At 38.9% G+C, this 25,684-nt stretch overlaps 1 protein-coding gene across 5 annotated transcripts in view; it reads right to left on the bottom strand.

The window, feature by feature from the left end:
- Nucleotides 1–21,283, bottom strand: part of LOC111819386 (mediator of RNA polymerase II transcription subunit 23-like) — a 26,744-nt gene extending 5,461 nt beyond the window's left edge. The window contains exons 1-7 of one of the 5 annotated variants that reach the window (XR_002823040.1): nucleotides 21,067–21,283; nucleotides 20,463–20,550; nucleotides 17,146–17,279; nucleotides 14,010–14,108; nucleotides 10,982–11,094; nucleotides 8,029–8,283; nucleotides 5,498–6,667 (exon numbers count right to left, since the gene is read on the bottom strand). Coding sequence is in view for 1 of the 5 variants with exons in the window: in XM_023725839.1 (XP_023581607.1) it covers nucleotides 14,090–14,108; nucleotides 17,158–17,279; nucleotides 20,463–20,550; nucleotides 21,067–21,257 (420 nt within the window). In the remaining 4 variants the exon portion in view is untranslated. Of the gene's footprint in view, nucleotides 1–5,497; nucleotides 8,284–10,637; nucleotides 11,095–13,434; nucleotides 14,109–17,145; nucleotides 17,280–20,462; nucleotides 20,551–21,066 lie in introns of those variants that run through there. The other 4 variants (XR_002823039.1, XR_002823038.1, XR_002823037.1 and 1 more) reach the window with 4 other exon arrangements.
- Nucleotides 21,284–25,684: the final 4,401 nt, after the last annotated feature.

Below are 25,684 nucleotides of genomic sequence, written 5' to 3' on the forward strand. Positions count from 1 at the left end.
CCACAGCTACCAAGGCCTCCACCAGACTGAGTCCAGTACAGCTAGATGGTGCCTGACTACCACCACTGACTGCTCTGACCAGAATCACAACAGACGGTTGAGGACAAAGCTGGAGAAGGATGTAGAAGAAAATTGTGATTCACAAAAAACAGACCATTCACTGGCCTGAAAGAGGCTGGAGAAACCTCCAGAGTACGGCCCCCAGACACCCTTTTAGCTCAGTGGTGAAGTCACTTCTGAGATTTACCAGACAGCTGGGGAGTGGTCAGCCCCATAAAACAAAACTGGACTAATGAAGCACAGCAGTCCAGGGACAAGGACTAGAAGGCAGAAGGGGACAGGAAAGCTAGTGATAAGGAACCCAAGGTTGAGTAAGGACAGTGTTGACATGTAGTGGGGTTGTTAATCATTGTCATAGGGCAACATGTATACTAACTGTTTAATGAGAAACTATTTTGTTCTGTAAACCTTCACCTAAAGTGAGAATAGCAGCACAACTGGAAGAACACAGTCGATGTCACTGAACTGTGCATGTAGAAGTTTTTGAAATGGTGTATCTTTGGCTATGTATATTTTCACCAAAAAAAAAGGTCGAGAAGGGAGAGGGTTGACATGTCGTGGGGTTGTTAACCAATGTCATAAAACAATATGTGTACTGACTGTTTAAAGAGAAACTATTTGTTCTGTAAAACTTCACCTAAAGTATAATAAAAATCAGTATTAAAAAAAAAAAGGGCAAAGGATATGAACAGGCATTTCACCAAAGAAGACATTCAGGCGGCTACCAGATACATGAGGAAATGCTCACAATCATTAGCCATTAGAGCAATGCAAATCAAAATTACAATGAGATATCATCTCACCCCAACAAGGCTAGCATGAATCCAAAAAGTACAAAATAATAAATGTCGGAGAGGTTGTAGAGAGACTGGAACACTTATACACTGCCGGCTGGAATGTAAAATGGTACAACCACTTTGGAAATCGATTTGGTGCTTCCTTAAAAAGCTAGAAATAGAACTACCATATGATCCAACAATCCCACTCCTTGGAATATGTCCTAGAGAAGTAAGAGCTGTCACACAAATAGATACATGCCATATAGATATATGCACACCCATGTTCACTGCAGCACTGTTCACTAAAGCAAAAAGATGGAAACAACCTACTTGCCCATCAACAGATGGATGGAAAAATAAATTATGGTATATTCACACAATGGAATACTACAAAATGATAAAGAACAACGAATCTGTAAAACATCTCATAATATGGATGAATCTGGAAGGCATTATGCTGAGTGAAATAAGTCAGTCGCAAAAGGACAAATATTGTATGAGACCACTATTATAAGAACTCAAGAAAAGGTTTAAACACAGAGGAAAACATTCTTTGATGGTTACGAGGGTGGGGAGAGAGGGAGAGGGGTATTCACTAACTTGACAGTAGATAAGAATTCTTAGGTGAAGGGAAGGACAACACACAATACAGTGGAAGTCAGCACAACTGGTCTAAACCAAAAGCTAAGAAGTTTCCTGAATACAATCAAACACTTTGAGGGACAGAGTAGCAGGGGTGGGGGTCTGGGGACCATGGTTTCACAGGACATCTAGGTCAACTGGCAAAACAAAGTTAAGAAAATGTTCTGCATTCCACTTTGGTGAGTGGCATCTGGGGTCTTAAAGCCAGCAAGCGGCCATCTAAGATGCATCAATTGGTCCCAACCCACGTGGAGCAAAGCAGAATGAAGAACACCAAAGACACAAGGAAAATATTAGCTCAAGAGACAGAAGAGGCCACATAAACCAGAGACTTCATCAGCCTGAGACCAGAAGAACTAGATGGTGCCCGGCTACCACCAATGACCGCCTTGACAGGGAACATAATAGAGAGTCCCTGAAAGAGGAGGAGAAAAGTAGGGTGCAGAACTCAAATTCTAGTAAAAAGACCAGACTTAATGGTCTGACTGAAACTGGAGGGACTCCAGAAGACATGGCCCCAGATTCTCCGTTAGCCCAGAACTGAAACCATTCCCGAAGTCAACTCTTCAGACAAAGATTAGACTGGACTGTTAAGACATGAAATGATACTCGTGAAGAGAGTGCTTCTTAACTCAAGTAGATACATGAGACTAAATGGGCAGCTCCTGTCCGGAGGTAAGATGAGAAGGCAAAAAGGAATAAGAGCTGGTTGAACGGACATTGGAAATTTGGGGTGGGAAGGAGGAGTGTGCTGTCACGTTATAGGGAGAGCAACTAGGGTCATTTAACGTGTGTTTAAATTTTTGTATGAGAAATTAACTTGGACTGTAAACTATCACTGAAAGCACAATTAAAAAAAAAGACTTTAAAGCAGTCCTGAGACCAAAGGCTTGAGAACCACTACTCTAAAATTATGTAAGATGGCTGAAAACTGATGCTCACATTTAGTCTCCCAGGAGAACCCATGTAAATGACTGAAATGGTGAAGGTATCAAGACAATAACTGGCTGATTTTGAACAAATGAAAAGTAATTTTTCAGTATGTTGCCACTTCAGTAAAAGTAGAATTGTAGCAAACTTTTTTTTTTTTAATTGTACTTCAGGTGAAGGCTTACAGAACAAATAGTTTCTCATGAAAACAGTAGTACACATATTGTTTCATGACATTGGTTAACAACCCCACAACATTTCAACCCTCTCCCTTCTCGACCCTTTTTTTTTTTTTGGTGAAAATATATATAGCGAAAGATACACCATTTCAAAAATTTCTACATGCACAGTTCAGTGACATCGACTACGCTCTTCCAATTGTGCTGCTATTCTCACGTTAGATGAAGGCTTACAGAACAAAATAGTTTCTCATTTAACAGTTAGTACACATGTTGCCCTATGACAATGGTTAACAACCTCACAACACATCAGCACTATCCTTACTCAACCTTGGGTTCCGTATCACCAGCTTTCCTGTCCCCTTCTGCCTTCTGGCCCTTGTCCCTGGACTGCTGTGCCTTATTAGTCCCATTTGGTTTTATGGGGCTGTCCACTCCCCGGCTGAACGGTGAACCTCGGAAATGACTTCACCACTGAGCTAAAAGGGTGTCTGAGGGCCATACTCTTAGGGTTTCTCCAGTCTCCTTTAGGCCAGTAAATCTGGTCTTTTTTTTGTGTGAGTTAGAATTTTGTTCTACATTCTTCTCCAGCTCTGTCCAGAACCCTCTGTTGTGATCCTGGTCAGAGTAGTCAGTGGTAGTAGCCGGGCACCATCTAGCTGTACTGGACTCAAGTCTGGTGGAGGCCTTGGTAGCTGTGGTCCATTAGTCCTTTGGACTAATCTTTTCCTTGTATCTTGTTCTCTTCATTCTCCCTTGCTCCCCAAGCGATAAGACCAGTGGAGTATCTTACATGGCTATTCACAGGCTTTTAAGACCCAAGACGGAATTGTAGCAAACCTTAATTCATCTTTATTTGTTGTTGTGGGCCACATATTCACATACCCGTTACATGAGTTGCTATAGCTAAGGTCACTATCAAGGCTTGGTTCAGTTCTTCAGATTCCACTGACAACACCGTTTCGGGATCGCTGAGGAAGCGTGTAAACTGTGGCTGTACCTCTGAGCTACCTAATGCTGTTATAAGCCTGAGTACAGTGCTCTCAACACTGAAAGGTGGAAGAACAAAAGAAACGTGAAAAAGTTAAGCTGCACATAAAATTTCAGCATTATAGAATTAAATTCAATTCCAGATTAACCACAATGTAAAAAAATGCAAACTATAATTTCCACCTTCATCAATTTAAAAAAAAAAAAATTCTTCTTTTGTATCAGAATGAAATTTGGTGACTTGCTTTAAAAACCTGAGGTGTCAAATATTATATTGAGAGCTGACATTTTTATACATTTGAAAAAGATAACTTGTAGCCTGCAGGACTCAAAATTTTCACCTGGATATATAGCATTTCAAAAACTTAATTTTTCTATCTGAAATATATTTTTACTTAGAGTATAATTAAAATGAGAGGATACTTAATCATAATCTGAAGTATACTGAAATCTAGCAGCATGGTAAAGGGTAAAATTAGAATATAACGACAAAGGCCTTGGAAGTACTAATTCTCAGTCCAAAGATCTTGAGGCAAGGACTCAACTATCTCAATGTTTCTATTTAAAAAACTGGAATCCATTTCTTCTTTACTAGGGAAAAAAAAAAAAAAGAAAGAATAACTCCAGAAACAGAAGAGTTTGTATGACAAATCAAGAAGAAAATTATATGAGGTAAATGATTAAGTTCCTCAATGCCAACAATGTTTCTAATAAATTTTAAGGAGAGACAGTTTCCAATGGACTTACCAAAGGTGAAGCTGGTTCTGGTTGGTTTGTGCAACTGCAGCCAAAGTATGAAGATGACTCAGGAGCTGAACTCTGTAATGAGGCTGAATGTGGTGCATCCAGTAGCTAAACATCTCAAGAAGTGTATGTAAGATCCCCCACGCATGAGACTTGAAAACAGCTCGCAAAAGCTGACCTTGAGAAAAGATTAGTCCGAAGGACTAATGGACCACAGCTACCAAGGACTCCACTGGACTGAGTCCAGTACAGCTAAATGGTGCCTGGCTACCACCACTGACTGCTCTGACCAGGATCACAACAGAGGGTTCTGGACAGAGCTGGAGAAGGATGTAGAGCATAATTATAACTCACAAAGACCAGATTTACTGGCCTAAAGGAGAGTGGAGAAACCTCGAGAGTATGGCCCCCAGACACCCTTTTAGCTCAGTGGTGAAGTTACCTCCGAGGTTCACTGTTCAGCCTGGGAGTGGACAGCCCCGTAACACCAAATGAGACTAACGAGGTACAGGAGTCCAGTGACAAGGGCCAGAAGGCAGAAGGGGACAAGGAAGCTGTGATAGGGAACCCAAGGTTGAGTAAGGATATTGTTGATGTGTTGTGAGGTTGTTAACCATTGTCATAGGGCAACATGTGTACTAACTGTTAAATGAGAAACTATTTTGTTCTGTAAGCCTTCATCTAAAGTGAGAACAGCAGCACAACTGGAAGAGCGTAGTCAATGTCACTGAACTGTGTATGTAGAAATTTTTGAAACGGTGTATCGTTGGCTATGTGTATTTTCACCAAAAAAAAAAAAGGTTGAGAAGTTAGAGGGTTAATATGTTGTAGGGTTAACCAATGTCATAAAACAACATGTGTACTACTGTTTCATGAGAAACTATTTGTTCTATAAGCCTTCACCTGAAGTACAATAAAATATAAAAAAAAAAAAAAGTGAGAATAGCAGTACAACTGGAAGAGCGTAGTCAATGTCACTGAACTGTGCGTGCAGAAATTTTTGAAATGGTGTATCTTTGGCTATGTATATTTTCACCAAAAAAAAAAAAAAGTTCGAGAAGGGAGAGGGTTGACATGTTGTGGGGTTGTTAACCAATGTCATAAAATATGTGTACTACTGTTTCATGAGAACCTATTTGTTCTGTAAGCCTTCACCTGAAGTACAATAAAAAAATAAAATAAAATAAAAAAATAGAAAAAAAAAAAAGCTGACCTTGAGGAACAAGATAATTTGAAATTTAAAAGCTCTGCATTAAAAGACATTTGAAAAAAAGTCACAGAGTAAAATGTATGCAGAGATTTAACCGTGAAATATACTCTCCATAATTTCTACTTCACATATAAGAAAAAAATACAGATCCTAATTAGAATACCAAGTTTGCTTTTTGTTTTTTCCTGAAATTTGACAAAATAATACTCAAGTTCATCCAGAAAAATAAAACAAGAGGTGCGATATAGAAAGAATTGCTCCACCTTTCCTCACTTCTCAGTTACCTTTTATATTATTGTTATAAAGTGAATGCTCCCAACTGTCTGAAGCATGCAGATCCCTTTTTAACATAAAAAAGCTGCATCACACCTGCCCTTGCTCCCTCCTCCCTTCCCAGAAAGTTATATGCAACTTTGAATTATCTGGGAGAAAGAGTAACTGTGGTTAAAGTTAAAATTATACTGTATTAGTGAAAAGTTAAGAGTTACCATGAATCAGAAAAACATTTGCATGTTAGAAATTATCTGTTGTTTAAAACTGCGTAACACCCAGCAGACATTATAATGTGTCTTCTGCAGTGCAGACATACTCCTTCCTTACTGCCAGTCCCAGCAGAGGAGAGCACTGCTGCCCTGGGGCGAACCAGCAGTAGATACACAGCAGAGGAGGCAAATGGATCATGGATTCTTACATGAGGACAGAAACCATGTCTATTCTGCTCACTGCATCCTCAAAACCTAGCTCCGTGCCCTTTTCTTACCACTCAAGAAACTCACTCCCTTGACTCTCACACTTCCTATTGCTCTTTTTTGCTTTAGTTTTTCTATAACACTTATCACCTTCTGACAAACTACATATTTCACTTATTTACTTTGTTTATTGCCTGTCCTCCTGATTAGCATGTAAGCTCCATGATAGCAGTGATCAGACAAGTATATGCTGAATTAACGAACGAGTTAATAGTTATAAGCACCAGAAAATTTGTCTTACTGATAAATCCTTTGATGCCCAAAGATTCTATTTCCATATAGACTAATAAACGACTGTGAATTTCTACTAGTACTGGAGCCAAGGTCACACTGGACTTCGCAGGAGCAAGTTTTATCACCCTGGTTACAATGCTGTGAATAAGGCTGAGGAGAAATATAAGGGGAGAAAATAAAAATTCATGTTTTGGGTATAAATACAGGCGTTACCTCTACTTATGGGTAACTTATTCAGTATAAATCTAAATTTAAATGGTTAAAATGAAGCTGATGCACTTAACATATTTAAATTGTGCAGTAAACTTACTAGTGATACACTGTACAACCTGAGACTACCGTATTTTTTCAAATAACGCCCCCATGTAAATAATACACCCACACATACAATGCACACAGTGTCTAGGAAAATAATGTGCAATGGGGTTGCGAGGTTGGCAAAACACATATAACACACACGTTATTTTCATAAAAATACAATAACTCTGGTTTTTATGGGACTTTAAATGTGCACCAGGATCTGTCTGCTCATGGAAGAACAAAATGTGAGTACAACTCATACACATACTTGAGTGATTTTAGTCTGTTTTTCTTTTTCATATATGGAACTACAACCATTTGCGATATTAAAAAACTTAAGTCATAGAATTACTTAAATCATTGCAAAGACCTAAATGTTAGGTTCCAGCATGGCTTTCCTCAGATATGTCATGCATGCAAGTAAAGCACATGTATAATTCTATCAGTGTTTACTATTTGAAAAGGAGTGTGGCTTTTCTAGAACTGATGTCCCACCTGGAGGCCCACAGATGCAGTCTCTTTGTCCCACATGGTGTTTTTAAGTTTGAGCCATATTTAAAAGCTGAAAGATTAGAAATAAAAAATTTGGATTTCCAGCCCTTCTTGAAAAAAGTCAGAGAATCTAGCTATACTAGTCCACATTCCTATATTACAGAAATGAGCTAAAGTGGCAGCATCAGAATATGAGCTCTGCATGCCCCAGCCGACCTCAGTTCTCTCCATACACACGTGCTTCTGTGGGCACATACACCTGGACCCTCAGTCAGCACCAGGCTTTGTTAATTAACATCACCAGTCTGGTCCCTAGGCACTTGAGGTTCTAGACTCACACTCAACAGAGCCTTTTCTGTCTTTTAGAAACCACAGCATTCAAATCTAAAAGCCTTCCATGTGTTACAGTATTGCAGCGTAAGTCCATGTTTGTCAAAAAAAAAAAAAAAGCATATATTCATATACTTACACAAAGGAAAAGACATTGAGAATATACACAAAAATTTTATAATCTTTCTCATGGAGGGATTATGGCAACTATCATTTTCTTTCGGTTTATTTATATATTCTACAATTCCTACAATATTCATTTTTATAACAAATTAAATGTAATTATTTCAAAAATGCACCTAGCCATAAAATATACACATGAAAGGAAATCAAGGTCTATATCAACAGCAATTTCTTGACATGAGACCAAATAAATAAAAAGCACATACCTCATTTTGGCATTAACTGTCAGTGAATCCAGAAGGTTCACTGGTAAGGGAGTAATACATCCTGAATCCACACAGCTCATTCCAGGGAGAGGTATCCTCATAATTCCATTTCCATAAATAGTTTCTACCAGACCTCCCATGGGTAATGTAAAACATTCTGAATTTGTAGAATACGCATTACACAACAGGGCAATCTTATAGTCATTCATCTGTAAACTTTTATTTCTCAGACTGTGTTGTAGGAACCTAAAAATTCTAGTTCATTAAACAGAAAAAATACAAATTATTTTCCATAAAGTTAACTTGCATTTTTTTTTTAAAGTATAAATTTATGTTAATACTGTCTTTATTCTTACAGGCATTATAGTTTCTGCCCAAAATGTAAAGTGGAAACACATACACAAATTTGGGTAGCATTTCAGAACAAAGTTAATACAAGTTAACAATAATGAGTCATTTGGTAAGTATGTACTATATATGCAGCATTGTATTAGGCTACTGTTCAGAGAATGAAGAAATAATTCACAAATTCATGAACCAGATTTTTGTTTATTATCTGTCTACTTAAGCACAACAATATGCCTTGATTATAGATGTCACTATGAAAGGATAATCATAAGTGGGTGTCTCCTATAATGAAGGCCAAATGAAATGTGAAGTTATCATTTTCCCTGGGTTTTTCTGAATATTCTATAATGCCTAACACAAACACTATTCCTTTTTGTGAAAAAATAAAGGTAATTATTTAAAAAATGTACCTAGCCATAAAATATACTCTACCATCTCCTATGAACAGATTTGGCAGTCCTTTTTGGAAGCCTAGGTGGGAAGTTCAGCTATTTCCAGCACCTCTGACTAAAGCACAGGTCTATCTGAGAATGACATCTTCCCTGAGTAGTCACAACTTTGTTGTTGTTAGGTGCTGTCAAGTCAGTTCCAACTCACAGCAACCCTATGTTTTACATTACCCATGGGAGCTCTGGTAGAAACTATTTATGGAAATGGAATTATGAGGATACCTCTCCCTGGAATGAGCTGTGTGGATTCAGGATGTATTACTCCCTTACACTGCCCGATCCTGAGTCATCCTCACAATTGTTGTTATGCTTGAGCCCATTGCTGCAGACATGGTCAATCCACCTCGTTGAAGGTCTTCGTCTTTTTCGCTTACCATATACTTTACCAAGCATGATGTCCTTCTCCAGGGTGCCTCCTGATAACATGTTCAAAGATGTGAGATGAAGTCTCATCATCCTCACTTCTAAGGAGTATTCTGGCTTTACTTCTTCCAAGACAGATTTGTTCATTCTTTTGACTGTCCGTGGTATCAGTTTATGACTTTTTCACATTCTAAAGTTTTGCTAACCAGCACCCTAAAAGTCCAGAACTGTTACCTCAGTTTCACTATTTCACCCTTCTCATTTTGGGATGTGTTAATCATTCTGTACATTTTTGACACACAAAAATTTACATGAAAAATATCTAGCACACCCCATGCCCTGCTCACCAGCCCACTCCCAAGAGAATACAATGAAGCTATCAACTTTCTTTATACATTTGTATCACGTTTCATTTTACTGATATTTGAAGATTTTTTCTTTGAGAATTTTCTACTCCACTTTTTAATCCCCCTCCTTTACTCTAAAAAGTGGAAGGCCCACTCTTTCTTCAAATTTTAAGGATACTATATATATATTCTCAGTCCTCACATGTAAGCAAAACACAAAAACAAGGAATTAATTTAAAAATTCAGTTTTCTATCTCCAAGTGCTTTGCCAGAGGTGAATTACTGGAGCATAAATACCTACCATATCACAAATCACTGGGTATACTTGAATACTGGAATAACATGATAAACCATAAACTACCACTCATTAAATAGTTATAGCCAATTATTGTAATTGATGTCAATAAGTTGTATACCTATAAAAAGTTGAATTGGCAAAAGTTGTGTGATACATATATTTACAACAATGACAAAAAAAGGAGTAGCTGCTGAGACTGCTTAGTACAAAGAAAAACTTCATGGGATTTGGTTCCTTGGTTTGGAAGTTTAGGGTCCTGGTTTCACAGGACATCCCAGTTAATTGGCCTAATAACATGTTTAGTACCTCTGTTCTACCTCCTAGTTCCTTGCGAACTGCCTGGGGTCTTAAAAGCTTGCAGGCGGCCACCCAAGGCATGACAACTGGTCTCTTTGCCTGGAGCAACAGAGGAAGAAGAAGAATCAAGAATAGGAGGAGGATATGGAATGTGTGGCTAACTGCCTCCATGAACAACTGCCTCCTTTGCTATGAGATCAGAAGAAATGGATGGTGCCTGGCTACCATTACTAAACATTTTCACCAAGGATTCCATAGGAGAATTCTGATCAAAATGGGGATAATATAGAAGAGAATTTCAAACTCTCATGGACTCCAGACTTTCTGGAGACATGGAGCTGGATGAACCCCTGAAATTATTGCCCTGAGATGATCTGCAAAACTTAAACCAAAAATATCCCCTGAAGTCTTCTTAAAACCAAGGAACAGTTTTGTTAAACTAGTAAAAAATATCTGCCTTGAGCATTATGCTCTTTTGAGAACTATCTATATGGGACCAAAGTGACAACAGCAACTTGAAAGATCAGACAGGAACCTCAGTGGGCAGTGAGTCTATGTTAATGGGGAAGAACAACTCTGAAAAGGAAGGTGAGAATGGCTGCACAACTTGAAGAATGTAATCAATGTCCTGAATTTACATGTAGAAATAGCTGGATTGGTCTACGTTTTGCTGTGTATAGTCTCAACAACAATAATAAATTTTTTTTAAAAATTCAAAATGAATTAAGGACTAAAAAAAAAAAAAAATTACTTCCTGAGACTATGAAGATACAATTTGGCATCACACATCTTATAACCCAGGATGAATACTGTCAGATGAAGTAAAAATCTCATTATATTTAGCAATATACCTTATCATATGGCAAAAGGCCTTTCAAAGGAAAACAAAGAGTTGCAGGATCCAATTTCCATGAGTCAGAAATGGTGCATGAGTTATTTACAACTGGCAGAAGACTGCAGCGACCTGTATGTATCAAAAAAAAAGAAAAAATGTTTTTAAGTAAATGTGAACACAGCATGCCAGGTTCAGCACAGACAGTGTTTAAATATTTGTAGAGTGAATGAAGGATCAGGTAGACACAAGATGGAAGTTTGGGAGTTTTCCTTGATTATTTTTACTCCAGATGGTTAGGGACCAATTTATATAGGCCTTTCAAACTCAAAAATGTTTCCATTTTGTCCAAGTGTCTGGAGCAGGGGTCAGCAAATTACAATCCATGGGCCAAATCCTGCCAACCACCTGTTTTTGTAAAGTTTTATTGGAATACAGTTGTTTCTGCACTAAATGGCAGAGCTGAGTAGTTGCAAAAGACTGTATACCCACAAAGTTGAAAATATTTACTATATGGCGCTTTACAGAAAAAGTATGCAGACCCCTTGTCTAGGGTCAAGATAATTAACTATAGGCAGGATGCCCCAGAGGCCTCAGATGTAGCATATGAGGATCAGCTCATATACCCAACTGCCTAACAAATAGTGCTACTTAGGTGTCCCACAGGCATCTCAAACTGAACATGCCTGAAGTTGAACTCATCATTTTTCTTCTCAAACCTGTTTCACTTCCACAATCCATTACATGACATCATATCTACTCAGTTACAGAGGCTAGGAGCCTGAGAATTCTCTGCCTAGTTTATTTTTCTATTTCCAGTATCTAGAATAGCACCTGGTTCATAGGGCATTCAATATTTGATCAATGAATTAATAACGGTCTATATTATAAGACAGTTTGAGGCTACCATGACTTTTAGAAATAATTCATGAATACATGTGGGCATTGTAAAAATTTTCAAATCACATGCTTCCTTTCTCAAGAAAGTTCAGAGAATCTAATAAACCACAACAAAATGGAAAATAAAGAACAAAGGTGTGAATTAAAATGGGCTGAAGAAGCCTGGTACTCTCATGTACCATGGCCACACAGAGACAGGGTTGTTGAGACTTCAATTAACTAGAGATTCCATGGTACTTTACTAGCTGTATTAAAAAGTCTTCCTAATGACCAGAATAGCACTTTCTAGAATAGTTCTACTTGAAGCTCAGACCCAATCCAGGCAGCTACTTTTCCCTCCCTACATTCACCACACAAGGTACCTAAAAACAAGTGGAAGACTATTACTAGGCTCCTAGAAAGTTACTAAAATGACAAGCCACCAAGACATGTATAAGCTATCATCCTTCATCTTTAATAGTTAGATAACTATGGTGAGATTAATTACTTTTGTGTATGGCCTTTCTAGCCATGGTCTTGTAACTGCCACCCAGGTGACTGTGTGATAGGGTAATTGTGGCCTACCAAGGGGATCAGTCAGTTTTGCCTTAAAAGAGAAGCAATTCCAAAGCAGAGAGGAGGAACCCAACACCACCAAGGAAGGAGAGACCAGCAGGAGAGACCTAGTAGCAGAGATCTGGCAGCAGGAGATAGCATAGTGGGCTTCCCCCACCCATGGAGCGAGACCGCTGAGTGCCTTTGGGCAGAAACTGAAGGCCAGGGAGAGGCGTGCCTGAGAGCACGGTTGGGATGAGACTGTCCCGATGCAAGAACTGTATCTTTGAGTGTTCCTGAGCCTGAATTGTAACCTGTTACTTCCCTAATAAACCCCTTAATTGTAAGTATGGTCTGTGAGTTCTGTGTGGCCATTGCAATGAATTATCAAACCCAGCAGAGAAGTAGAGAGTGCTGTGGGTGGGACGGCTGGTGTCAGAGTTGGTACCGACGGCTGAGAGAGGAGGCGTGTCTGACCTCCACATAGAAATCACCCTTGGGCTGTACATCTTGGTTCTTGCTCCCCCAGCTACCCCTGAATTAAGTCAAGCTACACCACTATATCCTCTAGCTATCTGATGAAGCTATGTGTGTATTTTATTATATGACATAAACTGTCTCAGTGGAATAGCAGAGAAATTAAATACATCATAATGATTTAAAAATATATATTAAGGAAAATAGTGACTTCTTAAAAATCACACAAAAACAAATTACTATAACTATTTTTGATTAAATTTCAATTAAAAACTTTAGAAAATACAAAATTTACCCAGTGTGGAAGCTTTCCTTCAGGATACATTTTCCTGATCTCAGTGACTGCAAAATAAGCTGGTAATAAAAGAGGCATTTCTTTCCAAGCTATATGCTATAACCTGAAAAACTAAAGGCAATGTTATTACTCTCGACTAGTCCTGTATATGCAGCCCTGGTGGCACAGTGGTTAAGAGTTCAGTTCGGCTGCTAACCAAAAGTTCGGCAGTTCGAATCCACCAGCTGCTCCTTGGAAACCCTATGGAGCAGTTCTACTCTGTCCCATACGGTCGCTATGAGTCGGAATCAATTTAACAGAAACAAGTGTGCTTTTTTTTTAAGTCCTGTGTATAAGCCCTTTAAACACAACAATAACAACAACAAAAAGACTACTAAAAAGTGCAGATATTTCATGGATGCACTGATCTTAAACTATAGCATAAAGTAATTCATTCATATGTAGAGAATCTCCAAGAAAGAGTAATAAACAATAAAATGGATTACTGAGGGTTAGTAAATAGCCTTGAAATATGCCAAAAAAATTGGTAGACTTGGGAGTAGAGGAACAGATCAGAGTAACTATACTTGCAACATGAGCTACAAAGCATGGAGATCTTTTATGTGGTCCATTGGCTGGTGTCTTGTAATGGTTTGAAATACTTCAATACCTATACTGCTGTTTTCATAAATAAAAAATAAATTAATTAGTCTAAAATCTCTACTGAAATATACTAAAAGTGATTTTTGTAAAAATAAACAAATAGAACATTCCACAAACTACCAAAAGTTTAAACACAGGAAGTAAACAAAATTAGACTTTTTTGAGGTTAAGATCAATGTATTTCAAATGTTTAAATTACCTCTCTTGCTGCCAGAAGCTGCTGTACAACAGCTGAGCTCACTGTATTAGGAATTGTCAAGATTTTGTCCAAAATAACCTTTAAGAGATCTCGAACACCCTGATATAAGAGGAAAGACATAGATTAAAACTAAGTAACATCCCCTGTGCTAGTTCTAACATCAAAATATGCCCTAAGAGAGGGCTGACATGTTGTGGGGTTGTTAACCAATGTCATAAAACAATATGTGTACTACTGTTTCATGAGAAACTATTTGTTCTGTAAGCCTTCACCTGAAGTACAATTAAAAAAAAAAAAAAAGATATGCCCTAATACTGAAAATATGATTTATTTCCTCTGGCTGTTGTCAGGTGCTGTCAAGTCAGCCCAATCATGATGACCCCATGCACAACAAGATGAAACACTTCTCAATCCTATGCCATCCCCGTGATCAGCTGCAGACCAGACTGTTGTGATCCCCAGGGTTTTCATTGGCTGATTGTAGGAAGCAGATTGCCAGGCCTTTCTTCTTAGTCCATCTTAGTCTGAAAACTCTGCTGAAACTTGTTCAGCATCACAGCAACATGCAATCCAACAATGACGGATGGGTGGTGGCTACACATGAGGTGGGCCAGGAATCAACCCTGGGTCTCCCACATGGAAGGCAAGAATTCTACTGCTGAATACCAATGCCATTTACTTCCTAGCTGTGCTTAATTCAAAGGTTTCAGGATTATGCACTTAGGAAAAAAAGTTACCTTCAAGATCACACTTTTCATTTTTTCTAAATCAGAGTTAACATTTAAGTCTCTAACATCAACCTAAGAGCCATGTTCCAAAACAGAATTCTAAAGAATGTTATATAATATGGATGAATAAAGTCACTTAAAAATGAAAATTAAACTCTCTACACCCTTTGTTACTTTTCTTATGTTACAAAGGTCAAGAAAAACTTAATTTGTGCTTAAGGACAGAAATACATTTGAACAGGACTTGAAAATACTCTGGAAACATGGATAATAAGAAAAAATTTTCTGGCAGATGATCCTTTCTGCTCACTCTCTTTGGCATATTTTAACCTTATTCCCCCTTCTCAGCATCACATACCTTAATCCCTCAAGCTTATCCAATAAGGCTATTCTGTTAGTGGAATATCTCTACATATCTACTACCAGTTGCATTACTTCAGAGCAGAATCTGATATATAGAGAGAAAATTTCATTCAACATGCATATATTGACTATAAACTATGTGCTCAGTTTTGTAAAAAAGACAGACAAAACATATACATGAATTATAAATCGTCACACAAGTAAATGAGAAGTTAAAGGCCACATAGTAAACTGCTAAGAAATTAAAAGTATGATAAAGAGAAACAATTAGAAAAAGCCTCTTAGGATTTTGTGTTAAATCATGATTCAAATCAATAATTAACTATTAGTTCATTATCTGTAAAGTCATTTCAGATTAGAGAGAATGCGGAAGACATAAAGCTGCAGCTACTGAGTTGAGCTGTTTTATGAGAGACTAGTGGAGGGTGTATGCTGTTGTTTTTGTTGGAATGCAGAGTGCAGAAGACACTAGTTAAGGCAGGCACAGTCCAAGCAAGATCAAGGTAGGTGTGAAGCAGGACCTTGCTCCCTTCATCAGTGGATGCCTACGTCCCTTCTCAGTTTCCACATACCCCTGCTCTTGTGCTCTTTCAAGTGTCATATAAAAGGGATCCCAATATCATAACACCTGTGGCATGAAGGAAGACAGATTCTGCTTTGTGTCTTCCCTACTCATCATTAAAATACATTAGCCACCTGCATTTTTAAGAAAGAGGGAGGGGAAGAGAAGTTGTGAGAACCACTTTTAAGTCCCCTTAAGAAATATACAACAAAAAAAGATAGATTTCTAAAATGCTTCCACTTCATTTCTCTTACCTGAAAATGAGAAATATTCACTGAAATATTAATCATGTCTGAAAGAGATCACTTTTTATAATCAGAGAAAAATACCTTGTAATCCACTCCCCCTACTATTTTCCGAACCAGTTTAAATGTTAACGTCCAAAGCTGTGTCCTTTCCCATTCAAGAGTATCAGAGTTTATCAGGGATTCACAAACCATCCTACCAAAAAGGAATACCCAGTCTGGTTACAAACAAAATTTTAATACTCTGCGTACTATATTTGTGACAGCAAGTATTTTTCATGAAAGTGCATTATTACTCAAAGTTAATTTTAAAACTCTATGCATAGCATTTTACATTTTCTAGCTATATGAAAGATTAAACACAAAGCAGAACTATGAAATATTTATTACGTTATATTTTTACTAGGAAGAAACCTACCAAAGGCTATTGGTTAAACGTTTACCAGGAATATCAGCCTGTGGCAGATTGTGTATTTCCAAGACAGTGACAACAAGATTTTCCTTCCCACATGCTCTTCTCGAATGTGACACTGGCACTTCTCCCACAGGGGTAGGGGGGATGTCCATGTTCTTTCCTCTTAAATCTGGGCAGGCCTAAGACTGTGGCAAAAGTAATGATGTAGGACTTCCAAGGCAAAGTAATAAAAGGTGATTCTCCTTCCACCTAACCCTCTTTTTAATACTTCCTCTTGAATCCACCATGCTCTGAAGAAGTCCAGGCCACATGGAAAGGCCACGTGTAGTTTCCAGTTGAGAGTCCTAGCTGCAGTCCCAGATGACAATCAGGCATCAACCACCAGATGTATGAGTGGGGAAGCCTTCATTACAACTCCAGCTATAGCCACAATCTGATTGCAATCAGTAAGAAATCCCGACCAAAAAACTGTCTACTAAGCACAGTCAACCACCATAACCATTAAAGATAATAATAAAGTGATTGCTATTGTTTAAAGCCAGGAAGTGTTGGGGTAATTCATTATTCAGCTAAAGAAACTGGAACAAGCTCATCAAAGTGAGTGATCTCAGCCCCTCAGCTGAAAGGTAGAGCCTGTCTGGTTTTCAGCTTATAAGTATATAATTCTAAGAATATTGCATCGTAGAAACTAAAACCTAAACTATTATGAAGAATTATCTGATGAGTTTAATTTCCTTCCTCATTTCATCCTTTTATAACTTCAACCTCAACCAATTTTTAAACATTCATATACCGTAAAACTCTTTGGATTGCTTGTACTCACCATTAAACATACCTGGGTGGAAGAAGACCAGTCTCGACTGCCATTGCTAAGCAGTCATACAGAAAAATTCTTTTAGGACTATGCTGACCATGAACGAATTCAAGAATCCACCGGATGCACTGTTCATGAGACTCCTGGAAAATTAGAAAATGATTATATTTGGGATCAAATGTTATATTTGGTTCTAACAAATGGCTAATACTATACCTGAGAGCACATAAAGACTATAAATTAAACGCTCTATCATGAGCATCAGGGGGTGATAATAACTTTTAAAAATGCAAAATGAAAAAATTCAGATTTGGTATTTCATTTATATTAAGCTTACACTCTTACAATTATATAGGTTAAAATTGCACCGTTTTTATTACATGGGACTTTGGAATGCCTTATAAGTAGTAAGATTTTATTAACATATTCACAGACAATAGAAAAGTATAACACAGATTGTATAAATAAGTTGAAAGAAAATGCAATGAACTACTTTTTCAGAAACTCCTGATTTTTTTTTTTTTTTTAATATGCTGTTTTCGTGGATGGTACTGGAGTTTGTTAGAATATCTGAAAGACAGAACACACCCTGTGAAAGTATATAGGAAGCTAAAGTAAAGTGCTCTAGAATGGAAGGAAGATTGCCTTCCAAAAGTCAAAACTGGTAAAAACCCATACAATGGATGAGAGTACTTATCTGCAGATAGCACTTTTGGAAGTAGCTGCCTGGAAGTTAAATCAAGCTTTGAATGTGAAAGCAAAGTGGAACTTATTTAGTAGTACCAATAAAATCTCTATGAACAGAAAGTGGTGGTCTTCTGTGGAGAAGAATTTGACTGAATGATGGCAAGCAGGAGATGACTCGAACAACAAAAGATCCATTTTGCAGGAGGAAGGAAACTCAAAAGCATCTCATGCTTTTTGAGCTAGTCAACACTCTGGTTGTAAATTTGGTTTTCTAGATACTCCGAGATGGAAGAAGATGTCTTAATGACAGATATAAATATTCCTGTCACTGGGGGAAAATATCCATCGGGGTTAGTACATCAGCCTCATGAGGATTTACAGCGAATTGAATCCCTAAGAGCCCCATCAGTTATGAATCCAATGATGTATCAAATTTCTAGACTTGCAAAGCACTAAATCCACCCTAAAATGTTATCTGCCCATACCAATATTTGTCTCCTGGGACACTCCCAGGAAGCCAATACATCCTGCTCCTCTGCACTACCACTGTCCCTCATACATGCTTGCACTACTGCATGTCTAACACTGATTTCAAAATATTTATCTACTTCTCAATACCTCGTTTAGAATGTAAATTTCTTGAAAACAGCCATACTTTAACTCACAGAATGTGTGTTTTAAACATAATTTTGTGTGTGTGTGTGTGTGTGTACTTTGGGTAAAAGTTTACAGAGCAAATTAGTTTCTCATTCAACAGTTTATAAACAAATTGATTTGTGACATTGGCTGCAAGCCCTGTGATGTGTCAACACTCTCCCCTTTTCCACCCCGGGTTCCCCATTTCCATTTGTCTCATTTTCCTGTCTCTTCTTGCCTTCTTGTCTTTGCTTTTGGGCAAGAGTTGCACATTCGGTCTCATTTGCATGACTGAGCAAAGTTTGTTCCTCACGGGTGTTACTGTTCGTTTTATAGACCTGTGTAATCTTTGGCTGAAGAGTGAACTTCGGGAGTGACTCCAGTTCTGAGTTAAAAGGGTGTCTAGGGCCCACAGCGTCCAGGTTCCTTCTGTCTCTGTCAGACAATAAGTCTGGTCTTCTTTTGTGAATCTGAATTTTGTTCTATATTTTTCTCCCGCTCTGTCCGGGATCCTCACTGTGATCCCTACCACAGAGGTTGGTGCTGGTAGCCTGGCGCCATCTAGTTCTTCTGGGCTCACGCTTGTGGAGGCTGTGGTAATTGTGTGGTCCATGACTCCTTTGGACTAACATTTCCCATCTGTTTTTGGTATTCTTCATTCTCCTTTGCTCCGGGCGGGATGGGATGAGTAGATTATCTTAGATGGCTGCATGCAAGTTTTTAAGACCCCAGATGCTACTCATGAAAGCTGGATGTAGAACATTTTCTTTATGAACCATGTTATGCCAACTGACCTAGATGTCCCCTGAGAATATGGTCTCCAGCCCCAGCCCAGTAACGCACTCCCTCAGCATCATAGAACATTTAATGAATTAATTTAAAATGCTGACAAGATGTCCAACTTCACTCAGAGAAATGCAAAATAAGACTATACTGAGATTAAACTTTTCACTTTTTAAGATTGGAAAATACCAAGTTTATTAACACTCTATTACAACACTAAACGAAATAGACAGGGCTATGGATTGAACTGTGTCCCCCCAAAATATGTGTTGGAATCCTAACCCAGACACTTGTGTCTGGAAAGCAAGGTGGTAATTAACAGTGTATATAGTATGAGACCATTCTATAAAATGATTCTATATGCATAAAATACTAAACAGAGGACAGTGACTGCAGAAAGGAAAAAGAACAGGGGTTTAAGAGAGACGAGAAGAAACTATTCTTTGGAGCTACCCTTTTCTACCTTTGTTATTTTGAACCACATGCATGTACTATTGATTAAAAGATAATTAAAACCAAAAAAAAAAAAAATAAAGTACTGCCACCACGTGATCTATGTCTGAGTGGTATGTTTTACCACCAGTAGCTTAACTGCCAACAGTTCTCGTTTCCCTACCTATAATGTACTACTCCAACATGAGCTCTTTAAATATCACACATTTTGTCTTTTTCATGGATACACTTTCTGGTGAATGTTTTTTGTTACTAAGTCTTACTGCTCTTTTCCCCATTTTTTATTATAATATCTTTGTATCCTTATTACAATTTTTTCATATCCATAGTGTAGTCTTTGTATCTTTACTACAGTATTACTGTATCTTTATTAGAGTGTCTTTGTTTCAATACTGTGCCAGTTCCTTTCATCTGTAAATGAATGAAATTTTTAGTCTTTAGAATGCCTAACACAGCTGTTTGCAAGTGCACCAAATAAATCAGAATAGGATGAAAATGTCTTATATAATCTAACATAGGGTTTTTTTTAAACATCAAATAAAAACATCTAACACTGTGCTGTAATCAACATGACTTCTCAACACAGGTTTCCACCAGGAAGACACAAATTAACACAAATGGAAACTAAAATAAACAAGAGAAAAAAAATGATGACAATTTTGTCTTTCCAGGAAACACCTGACAGTAACATCAAAGTAAATGTAAAAAAAAAAAAAGGGGGGGGGACTTAAATTATCAGCCAAATATATTAAAAATGCAGTACTCACCTGAGAAAGACCAGCCCAAAACTGTCCGAAGGCCCCCAAACAGCTGATAAGTTTTGTTTTTTCATCTTCACGGGTATCCATAAACATGCTAAAAACCAAAACAAACAAACTAAACTAAAATTATATTATTTGCCACTAGCTTTAAAAAGTCAATACAACATAACTTGAACAGTCGATTTTATAGACCCCCAAGAAAATCCTACGTCTTACAAAGATACTGTCACGTAAAAACATAAAAATCTGCCAGGCATTATACCCACCCAGGGAAAGCCTCTTCTATAATTTCCATTTTATGTAAAATAATTTCAAAAACCCACGTAAATGAATTAAAAATGGGGGAGGGCGTACCCCTAACGACGTAGAACAAGTCATCTCAATTAGCAACATGCAGAAACTACCACCACCTGCCTAGCCTGTCACAAGAGAGCTGTGGATTTCAAAGAAGTCCCTGAATTTGACAACGGCTTGAGAATCACCAAACCCCAGCACACAGACTCCGTGGCACAACAAAGGGGCAAGAGGAGGCTGCCCAGGCCGAGCTAACTAAGCCACTGCCTCCGCTTCTCCCGCAGCATCGCCCTGGATCCAGAGTAGTTCCACTCACCACCACCTCCTCAAAAATGCTCTGCAGTTGTGTCTCCATCTGCACCATCGCCCCCACCTTCCTGGGGGTCCCGGCGCGCCTCGGGTCAGGCCCGGGCTTCGGGAATTGAGGGCCAGAGCGGCGGAGCCGCCCGGAGGAAACCGCAGCTCACCCGGGTGGCTTTCCTCTCGCCAAGCACTGAACAAAAACATCTCCTCAAGACCTCAGCAAATAACTGCACGGAAGCCCGGAAAGCCTGCGTACGCGCCGATTACAGAACCCCCCGGAAACCAGGAGGCCCGCCAGATAGTTCCGCTTGTAGAGAAGGGGCGCCCGCGAGACGGACGAGGGCGCTCTCAAGCGGAAACTCGAGCCCAGGAAGCGTCGTAGGCAGCAGGCCGCCACCTCCCGGCTGGAACGGGAGTTGCCTCCTCTTCAGGGCTAAAACTGTTACAGACTGGGAAGAAAAAGGCATAGAGCCTAGGGGCTGCAGCCTGCGGGAACCACCTCCTGCCACAGCCTGGACCAACCAGCTCTGTGAGCAGCTGACCTTCTGGTGCAGCCTGGACCCATGAGTTGAAACTACACTTCTCTTAACAATAGGTACCATGACTTTTTAACTATGGTAACCCAGGTGGCCTAGCATAGTGCCAGACACATAGAAGTCTTTCAACGAATATTGGGGGAAAAAATGTATGCATCACTATTAAATTTTAATTAGAACCATCGAATAATAAAATCTACCTTTTTAGTTATAATCCTCTAATAATAATAATATTTACGATTAACTGAGTACTGATACCACTATACCAAAAAGAATTGGTCGATGTTCAACCATTTTAGGAGGTAGCATATAATCAGGAACCGATGGTATGAAGGAAGAGGTCCAAGTTGCACTGAAGGCACTGGGAAAAGACAAGGCTCCAGGAATTGACAGAATACCAACTGAGATGTTTCAACAAATGGATGCAGCCCTGAAAGCACTCACTTGTCTATTCCAAGAAATTTGGAAGACAGTTACCTGGTCAATTGACTGGAAGAGTTCCATATTTATGCCTATTCCAAAGAAAGGTGATCCAACAGGAATGTGGAAATTATGGAACAATATCATTAATATCATCTATTAAAAAACCCATTGCCACTGAGTCGATTCCAACTTATAGCAACCCTATAGGAGAGAGTAGAACTGCCCCATAGGGTTTCCAAGGAGCGCCTGGTGGATTCGAATTGCTGACCTACTGCTGACCTTTTGGTTAGCAGTCAAACTCTTAACCACTACACCACGAGGGTTTCCATTATATCACACAAGTAAAAGTTTGCTGAAGATCATTCAGAAGTGTCTGCAGTAGTATATCAACAGGGAACTGCCAGAAATTCAAGTCAGATTCAGAAGAGGATGTGGAACCAGTGATGTCATTGCTGATGTCAGATGGATCCTGGCTGAAAACAGACAATACAAAAAAGATGTTCACCTGTGTTTTATTAACTATGCAAAGGCATTCAACTGTGTGGATCATAACAAATTATGGATAACATTGGGAATAATGGGAATTCCAGAGTACTTAATAGTGCTCACAAGGAACCTGTACATAGATCAAGAGGCAGTAGTTTGAACAGAACTAGGGGATACTTCATGGCTTAAAGTTAGGAAAGGTGTTTGTCAGGATTGTATCATTTCACCATACTTATTCAATCTGTATGCTGAGCAAATAATCTAAGAAGCGGGACTATATGAAGAAGAAAGGGGCATCAGGATTGGAGGAAGATTCATTAACAACATGCGATATGCGGGTGACACAACCTTGCTTGCTGAAAGTGGGGAGGATTTAAAGCACTTATGATGAACATCAAAGACTACAGCCTTCAGTATGGGTTACACCTCAACATAAAGAAAACTAAAATCTTCACAATGGGACCAATAAGCAACATCATGATAAATGGAGAAAATATTGAAGTTGTCAAGGATTTCATTTTACTTGGATCCACAATCAACACTCGTGGAAGCAGCAGTCAGGAAATCAAATGACACATTGCATTGGGCAAATCTGCTGCAAAAGACCTCTTTAAAGTGTTAAAAAGCGAAGATGTTACCCTGAAGACTAAGGTGCACCTGACTCAAGCCATGGTCTTTTCAGTCGCCTCATATGCACGCAAAAGCTGGACAATAAATAAGACCAAAGAAGAATTGATGCCTTTAAATTATGCTGTTAGCGAAGAATATTGAATATACCATGGACTGCCAAAAGAATGAACAAATCTGTCTTGGAAGAAGTACGGCCAGAATGCTTCTTGGAAGCCAGAATGGGAAGACTACGTCTCACGTAGTATCTTAGTTATCTAATGCTGCTATAACAGAAATACCACAAGTGGATGACTTTAACAAAGAGAAATTTATTCTCTCACAGTCTATGAGGCTAGAAGTCCAAATTCAGGGTGCCAACTCCAGGGTAAGGCTTTCTCTCTCTGTCGGCTCTGGAGGAAGGTCCTTATCATCAATCTTCCCCTTGTCTAGGAGCTTCTTTGCGCAGGAAACTTTGATCCAAAGGATGCGCTCTGCTCCCGGTGCTACTTTCTTGGTGGTAAGAGGTTCGTCCTCTCTTCACTTCCCTCACCTTTGCTCTATCGCAAGATAAAAGGTTGTGCAGTTGACACCCCAGGGAAACTTCGCTTACATTGGATCAGGGATTTGACCTGAGCAAGGGTGTTAACATCCCACCCTAATCCTCCTTAACGCAATCTAATTTGGCTTCATTAACCACAGGCAGAGATTAGAATTTACAACACATAGGAAAATCACATCGGATGACAAAATGGTAGACAATCACATAATACTGGGAATCATGGCCTAGCCAAATTGATACACATATTTTTGGGGGACACAGTTCAATCCATGACACATACTTTGGACATGTTTTCAGGAGGGATCAGTCCCTGGAGAAGGACATCATGCTTAGTAAAGTAGAGGGTCAGCGAAAAAGAGGAGGAATCTCAAATAAGATGGACCGACACAGTGGTGCAACAATGGGCTCAAGCATAACATCGACTGTGAAGATGGTGCAGGACTGGGCAGTGTTTTGTTTTATTGTATATAGGGTCACTATGAGTCGGAATGAACTCAACAACACCTAACAACAACATACCTTTTTAGGAACCTTGGTGGCACAGTGGTTAAGTGATCGGCTGCTAATCAAAATGTTGGCAGTTGGAATCTACTGGTGCTCCTTGGAAACCCTATGGGGCAGTTCTATTCTGTCCTATAGGGTCGCTATGAGTCGGAATCACTCAATGGCAACAGGTTTGGTTTGGTTTATACCTTTTTAGGAGCCCTGGTGGTGCAGTGGTTAAAGCACTCAGCTGCTAAATGAACTGTTGGCTTTGGAACCAAACACACGCTGTGTGGAAGAAAGATGCAGCAGTCTGCTTCCGTAAAGATTTACATAGCCTTGGGAACCCTCGGGCACTTCTACCCTGTCCTGTAGCATTGCTATGCGTCTGGATCGACTTAATAACAACGGATTTGGTTTGGTTTTGTATGTTTTTGGTTAGGGTAGGGGTGGAGAAGGATGGCAAAGAGACAGGTTGATCCACTGATGTGGGGGGAATAGATGGTAAGTATATTGAGTTGTTTGAGTTGTGTGCCCCGCACTGCTTTACTGCTTTATTCCTTCAACTATCAATTTGAACTTTACACATTCTTGTTTTTTTTTTAAGTAAAACACAATGAAAGGCTTTATTTGGCATATATTCAAAGAAGCAAAAGTAGGAAAGGGACATGCATGTTGCTAGAGCCATGTCTGTCTGAGTCTGAGGGACGTTACAGAATCATCAGTAGGTATTAACATTACAAATGGGCAAAACCATTGAAAGCTTCACCTTTTCACAGATTGGCTAGAAACTGCTAAATCACTGTGATTCTACATTTTGAATTGTCTTTCTTAATAATCATTGATACAGGTTTCAGTAATGACAGTCAGGAGGATCTTCATTGGTCCAACAAATCTTAGTAGTCACTAAATGTTCATAGAAAAAAATAAAAGAGTGGAAAGTCTTTTGTGCTCTGTTTTATTAGTTTATTTGAAATGTTCTGTAAAAGATGTTTTCCAAGATTGTCCTCAGTATTGTCTTTATTTCTCAGGGCCCAGTTGATGTGTCTTTGTGAGTCCTTGTGGGTCCTTGTGAGTCCAGCTCCAACGGGGTAACATTCTTATGCTCAAGGGCCAGGAGTAATGGCTCCAGTATTGTCTCCTAAGTTATTCCCTCCTTTTGAATAGAGATTGGAGATAACTCATTGAAGATCAATATTTGAACTTTGTTGAGCTCCTAGATGGTGACCATGGCAGGCTGTTTAAATTCACGGTGCTGGTTTTCCATTGGATACCATCTGGTTCTTCACCAGGATCTTAAGTACGAGCAATTCAATTGCATTACCAAAAAGAGAAGACTCAATGTACATAAACATTTTAGCCCGAGGCCTTCTTTTGCCTTTTAAGTGTGTATCACAGTAGAAGATAAGTTTTATTATACCGAATACTATCAGGATGCAGACTAAGAATTCCTGCAGTATTCCTTGCAATAGTGATCTAGCCCACGTACTTATTCCTGATGGTAACCAACCAAATAAATCTGGAGTTTGAAAGGG

Source organism: Trichechus manatus, unplaced genomic scaffold (genome assembly GCF_000243295.1).
Source record: "Trichechus manatus latirostris isolate Lorelei unplaced genomic scaffold, TriManLat1.0 scaffold00462, whole genome shotgun sequence".
Taxonomy (NCBI): domain Eukaryota; kingdom Metazoa; phylum Chordata; class Mammalia; order Sirenia; family Trichechidae; genus Trichechus; species Trichechus manatus.